At 40.8% G+C, this 6,887-nt stretch overlaps 1 protein-coding gene across 2 annotated transcripts; it reads left to right on the plus strand.

Annotated features, from left to right (window-relative positions):
• The first annotated feature begins 337 nt into the window (after positions 1 to 337).
• On the plus strand, positions 338 to 1,575 carry LOC119508196 (heterogeneous nuclear ribonucleoprotein A3-like). Of its 2 annotated transcripts, XM_037801750.1 has the most exons (2): positions 338 to 1,112; positions 1,191 to 1,575. In XM_037801750.1, the coding sequence occupies exons 1-2, from the start codon at positions 338 to 340 to the stop codon at positions 1,406 to 1,408; spliced, it is 993 nt and encodes a 330-aa protein (XP_037657678.1). In that variant the 3' UTR covers positions 1,409 to 1,575. The 2 variants fall into 2 exon arrangements, with proteins under 2 accessions (XP_037657678.1, XP_037657677.1); XM_037801749.1 differs by having other exon boundaries at positions 338 to 1,575.
• Positions 1,576 to 6,887: the final 5,312 nt, after the last annotated feature.

The following is a 6,887-nucleotide window of genomic DNA, read 5'->3' on the forward strand; positions in this document are numbered from 1 at the left end:
GGATGTAGAAGTCCCTGCCCAGCCAGTGGAACCCTGGAACCACTGTTCTGAGGCACTTTCTGTCTTTTATCTAATGTTTTTCATGGAGGAGAATTTTGCTCTGTCTCTCCTAATCCACCGTCTTGGATCCCTCTGCTCTTCTGTTTGTTTTTGAAATTGACTGTAGATAACTAGGAAAGTGAGGGAAGCTGCTTTGAGCAGGAGCCCTGATCCCCAAGCCACAGAAACTATGTCACCCAGGTCTCTATCTTATGTACTGGCCAGAATTTCCATAAAATCTAAAACTTGAGCGGTCCCATTTTGAACTCGAGTTGGAGGAGGCAAGTCCAGTCTCAAAATGGAGGTAAAACTGCCGCCCAGTTGCCCCCAGCCCGACTCCGGCTGCCACCGCCAGGGGGAGGAGGGCCATGATCCAAAGGAACCAGAACAGTTGAGAAAACTGTTTATTGGTGGTTTGAGCTTTGAAACTACAGATGATGGTTTAAGAGAACATTTTGAAAAATGGGGCACACTCACAGATTGTGTGGTGATGAGAGACCCCCAAACAAAACGTTCCAGAGGCTTTGGTTTTGTGACTTACTCTTGTGTTGAGGAGGTGGACGCAGCAATGTGTGCTCGAGCACACAAGGTTGATGGGCGTGTAGTGGAACCAAAGAGAACTGTTTCTAGAGAGGATTCTGTAAAGCCTGGTGCCCATCTAACAGTGAAGACAATTTTTGTTGGTGGTATTAAAGAAGATACAGAAGAATATAATTTGAGAGACTACTTTGAAAAGTATGGCAAGATTGAAACCATAGAAGACAGGCAGAGTGGAAAAAAGAGAGGATTTGCTTTTGTAACTGTCGGTGATCATGATACAGTTGATAAAATTGTTGTTCAGAAATACCACACTATTAATGGGCATAATTGTGAAGTGAAAAAGGCCCTTTCTAAACAAGAGATGCAGTCTGCTGGATCACAAAGAGGTCATGGAGGTGGATCTGGCAACTTTATGGGCCATGGAGGGAACTTTGGAGGTGGTGGGGGGAGCTTTGGCCATGGTGGAAACTTTGGTGGAAGAGGAGGCTATGGTGGAGGTGGCAGCAGAGGTAGTTATGGAGGAGGTGATGGTGGCAACTATGGAGGTGGTCCTGGTTATAGTAGTAGAGGGGGCTATGGTGGTGGACCAGGATATGGAAACCAAGGTGGAGGATATGATGGTTACAATGAAGGAGGAAATTTTGGCGGCGGTAACTATGGTGGTGGTGGGAACTATAATGATTTTGGAAATTATAGTGGACAACAGCAGTCAAATTATGGACCCATGAAAGGGGGCAGTTTTGGTGGTGGAAGAAGCTCGGGCAGTCCCTTTGGTGGTGGTTATGGATCTGGTGGTGGAAGTGGTGGATATGGTAGCAGAAGGTTCTAAAAACTGAACAGAAAATGGCTACAGTTCTTAGCAGGAGAGAGAGCGAGGAGTTGTCAGGAAAGCTGCAGGTTACTTTGAGACAGTCGTCCCAAATGCATTAGAGGAACTGTAAAAATCTGCCACAGAAGGAACGATGATCCATAGTCAGAAAAGTTACTGCAGCTAAACAGGAAACCCTTCTTGTTCAGGACTGTTATAGCCACAGTTTGCAAAAAGTGCAGCTATTGATTAATGCAATGTAGTGTCAATTAGATGTACATTCCTGAGGTCTTTTATCTGTTGTAGCTTTTTCTTTTTCTTTTTCTTTTCATTACATCAGGTATATTGCCCTGTAAATTATGGTAGTGGTACCAGGAATAAAAAATTAAGGAATTTTTAACTTTAAAAAAAAAAATCTAAAACTTGAGTTTTAATTAGTCTGTCTCTTTTGCCAGAATTTTGATAAATTTAGGCTTAGATTTATATTAATATTGTTAAATTTGTGGAAAAAATAGGAGGGAAACACTGTTGTTATATATAATGAAATGACTTCTATATCCTTAAAAAAGAAAACAAGAAAAAGGATGAAGGAAGCATATTTCTATAATGAAATAGTTAAAACAACAGGAATGAGAGAAGAATGGGTTTGCACTCTTATTTTGGAGAGCATGTGTTATCAGTGGCTTGACTCTCAAGACCTATAGTTGAAAAGACATGCAAATCATTATTTGGCACCAGATTTGCCATTTCAATTTATAACCTTCAAACCTGTGAAAAATAGAACTCATTGACGTAATGAATTTGTCATCAGTGGTCCTATACAAAGACCACATTTTCCATTAATATGAAATGTTCAGAAAAGGGAAATCTATAGAAACAGAAGGCATATGCAGTTGGCTGTTGCCTGGGGCTCAGGGTAGGAAAAAGCAAGGACTGTAGATGGTCCTGAGGTGTCTTTATGGGTTAATAGAAATATTTTAAAATTGGATTGCGGTGATGGTTGACAAATCTATAAATTTACTAAAAGTCATTGCATTGTACAATTGAAATGGATGAATTTTATACTGAGTAAATTATACCTTTATAACACTGTTTAAAAAAAAAAATTCAACCCTTGCATTGCATTTGCCATCCTTTCTCAGAAGCCTTGCAAATTCCTCCCTGAAGGTATTGATCAAATGTCATCCTTCGAAAAGTTTGAGTTGTGTGTTTGTTACCACAACGAAAGGTTTAAAAAAAAGTCACCCTTTCTATGAGGTCTTATTTTTATCATTCCCGGGAGGACTTTGATCCCATTACCATTTGCTTTTGCTCATTTTTTATTCAGCATACAGTTCCTGCCCAACTACCATGTATTGGGCACTAAGGAATAGGAAAGAGTAGGACAAAAGGACGTCTTAGTTTTGAAGGACTCAATTGTGATGAGAGAACTGGGCATGGACAATTACGTGTGGGGTGCAAGTGCCATGTTGGAGATACACAGTGCTGGAGAAAAGAGGAGGAAGGTCTGGTTTTGCTGGGAGCAGTTGAGAAAGCTTTCCAGAGGAGGAGTAATTGAGTGGAGAAACTAGAGGGTTCCAAGTAAAGGAATCATCAGCAGAGGTACAGAGACTTGAGAAAGGTGGAGTGTTGGGAAAAGAATTAGAATTTGAGAAGTAAAGAATGCAAAGGGGCCAAGGAGTAAAGGAATCAATTACAACGGATCCTCTTTGCCATGCCAAGTGCAGGCATGCCTTGTTTTATTGTACTTCACTTTATCGAGCATCACAGATTTTGCATTTTTTACAAAGTGAAAGTTTGTGGCAACCCTGCATGGAGCAAGTCTTATCAGTGCCATTTTTCCAACAGTGTGTGCTCACTTAGTGTCTCTGTGTCACATTTTAATTAAGGTATCTACACTGTGTTTTGACATAATGCTGTTGGACCCTTAATAGACTATAGTGTGGTATAAACATAACTTTTACATGTGATGGGAAACCAAAAACTCTGCGTGACTCACTTTATTGCGATATTGCACTTTATTCCGATGTCTGAAATGGAACCCATGGTATCTCTGGAATATCCCTGTAGTTTTGATTTGGTCCTGAAGGTGATGAGAAACCTTCAAAATTAAATAGGGCAGTGACATTATTGGATTTGCTTTAAAGAATAAAGTACTCTGGCAGCAGCAGTATGTAGGGTGGATGGAGCTGAACGAGGATAAAAATAGGGTCACAAGTTACGCCCGGGACAGTTGAGAGATGGTGGCTGTTATGGATTGAATTGTATTTCCCCAGAAGATCTGCTCAAGTCCTAATCCTGTTCCCATGAATGTGATGGCATTTGGAAATATAGGATCTTTGAAGTTATTAGTTAAGATGAAGCCAAACTGGATTAGAGTGGGCCCTAATCTAATATGACTGGTGTCCTTGTACGTAGAGGAAATTGGACACAAACTGATGACCATGTGACAGAGGCAGAGGTTGCGATATGCCACAAGCCAAAGAGCTCTGGATTGCTGGTGTGCGGCCTTGAGAACCCTATGGACTTAAGAGGAAGCATGTCCTTGCTGACACATTGATTTCAGACTTCTAGCCTCCCCAGCTGTGAGACCATAAATTTCTATTGCTTCGAACCACCCAGTTTGTTTCCTTTGGCCATCCAGTTTGTGGCCAAATCCATGCCAATGGTGGTGGGATAGAGAGGAAAACAGATTTTTAAAAAGAGAAATTGCCAGGACTTTGTGATTTATTCAAGTTGGGGAGTAGGGTGGGATGAGGAAAATTAGAGGATGAATTCAAGGTTTCTGCCTGGAGAGGGGGTAGGTGGTAGTTCTATTCCTAAAGTCAAGGATTGTAGAAGGAACCATTCTGAAGAGAAGATGATGGTTTATTTTTAAATTATTAATTTTGAAATCATTCAAGATATTATTTTGTACTTTTGAAAAAAAAAACAAAAAACAAAACACACACACACACAATTGGGGCCACCAGCCATAATTCCTGTCATTTCCTTAGAGGTCACCGCAGTTACTAGCTCCGAGTATGCTTTCAGGCTTTGATCATTTTCATACCTGCCCTGAGGAAACGATAGTACCACTTTTTAGGTATCTAACTCATATATGCCATACTCTATATATCACTTAATGTTTCCCCCCATGAAGCCAATATTTTAGATGTTTTCCCATGTCTGTGCCTATAAATTTACTTCATGCTTTTAAACTGCTCCATTGTATTTTGGTCTCCATTGATGGACATTTAGTAACCCCCCCCCGCCCCGCCCTGCCAATGTCCTGTTCTTAAAAAAAAAAAAAAAAAAAAAAACACTACGGCAATAGCTATACTTAATCTATGACTTCATAAACAAGTGTGGTTTTCTCTGGGAGCAGTTACTGAGAAGTGGAATCACTGACCTGGGGTGCACACTTAACTGTGGCTGGTATTGCAGACTGCCCTTCAGATGTCTGTTCCAACTGTAGAGCAGACACATTCTCATCAATACTTGACCTTAGCAGGCTTTCTTTTTAATTGATAACAATAGATCATTGTTCTGATTTGCATTTCTCTGATCATGCGTGAGGTTGGGTATGATTCATTGGCCATTCGTGTGGCTTTGTTTTTATCTTTTGCTCGTTGGTTTGCTGGGCTATATTTTTCTTATGGGTCTGTAGGAGGTTTTTTTTTTTGTTTAATATTCCCTAATCCTTCATCTGTTTTATGTTGCCAATTTCTTCTTTCATTTCTTGTTTATCTTTTAAGTTTTTTATGTGTTATTTTGATGGAGAAAAATTTATTAATCGTTTCCTTTATGGCTCATGTTTCTTATGATTTAAGAAAAGCCTGCTGACTCCTGGGTCCATGGGGATATTCACTCTATACTTTGTTGTGTCATTTTGGCTTTTTAAAGTTTGAAACTGAGATTTCAGTGGGAAATTCAAGTAGAGTTATCTAAATGGAAAATGACTGTTTTTAGAGGGGAACAGATGTGAGAACCTAACACTCAAGTACAGATTGGGGACTTCTCAGGGTGGAAGAGGTGGTTGAAACCGTGGGCAAAGATAAGACTGTCCAGAGAAAACGTGAAGTTAAAGAGAAGTGGTTTGGGGACACAGCTGTCAGAAACACCAATATTGGCAGAACTGGTTGAACCAAAGGGATATACAGGAGACCTAAAAGGAATAGTCACAGCATAGGAAGAAAACCAGGGAATGATTGATAGAAGGAACCAAGGAAGGCAAGCTTTAACAAAGCTGGAGTGGCCACTAGCATCAACGATGACATTCAACAACCTATATTGTAACACTTATTTGTAGGTCTGTCTTTTTTAAGATCATCTCTCAATACAGAGCAGGCACCAGGTTTTATTCACCCTTATGGTCCTAGAACTGCTCACAGCACCTGCCCATAGTAGATTCATCAAACTAACATATATTTCTTAAACCTATTAACTTAGAAATCTATAAATTTGCCTATTAACCTATAAGGGCTTGTTAAATGAATAAATTTCGCTTTGAATCAACTTGGCAAAGCAAATTTTACACTGAGAATTTTGAGAAAGTACTGCGACCCTTTTACTCAGCGACATAACTGGGGCTGGAGAACTGGAAGCCAGGCCTCCTCATAGTCAGCTCTTCCTTTAGTCCTGGGATTTACTGGACTAAAGGAGCATCCGTGGTGGTGTGACTAAAGGAGAACTGTGGGGTTTGACCTGCAAAACTTTTGATTTGAGAGGAATTTGGAGTGTGTCCAGCAACTCTTTAATGTACCCTTTAACTTCCTTGGAGCCTTCATGTTGGCCATTGTTCTCCTGACATTAGTTATTTTGTGAATTTATGAGGCACCTTTCCTTGAACTGTCAATCTCTAAACTGTCTGTAAAATCTAGTCCATGGGGTAAAGGAATGGAATTATTCATAAGACAGTTCCTATCTCAGCTTATGGTGAAATTACTCACTCAGGGTTTAATTAAGTCATAGTCACACTGGTCCGAAGTTGATAAGGTGGAAAGGAAATAATTCCTGCTCCAATTTGGGTGCTCTCTGGTGTCTGAGGAGCAGCTTGTGTGGTAATTCATGAGCTGAGGAGAGCTCAGAGTTAATCTAAAGCAGAGAGAGAGAGAGATTTTTTTTTTTCTTTCCCCTAGGAGGATTAGAGAATAACTGGCTGGGGAGGAAAGGAATAAGCATAGCTGAAAAAGTTTAAGGTTGTAATCAGGCCAACAGCAGTGAAATGTGGGTAGGAAACCAGTAACAAAGTTGGAGCCAGAAAGAGGGGAAAACAGCAAAAAGAGGAGTCAAGTGGTACAGTTACAGACTGAGTCGGCACCGGGCATGTAAGTGCCAGAGAGGGGCCAGGACAGGCCACCCACCGGCAGTCTGATCTCCCTACCCCGTGCAGAAGCCCTGACTGTGGGGCCTCTGTTGGGGGCTCCTTCATCTGCCCACAGTTTTCCAGTGATGGTGTGGACATGACCAAGTTAGTTTACACTCAAACCAACAAAATACAGACACCAAGATGTTGCAG

The sequence above is a fragment of the Choloepus didactylus genome, chromosome 13 (assembly GCF_015220235.1).
Source record: "Choloepus didactylus isolate mChoDid1 chromosome 13, mChoDid1.pri, whole genome shotgun sequence".
Classification (NCBI taxonomy): Eukaryota; Metazoa; Chordata; class Mammalia; order Pilosa; family Megalonychidae; genus Choloepus; species Choloepus didactylus.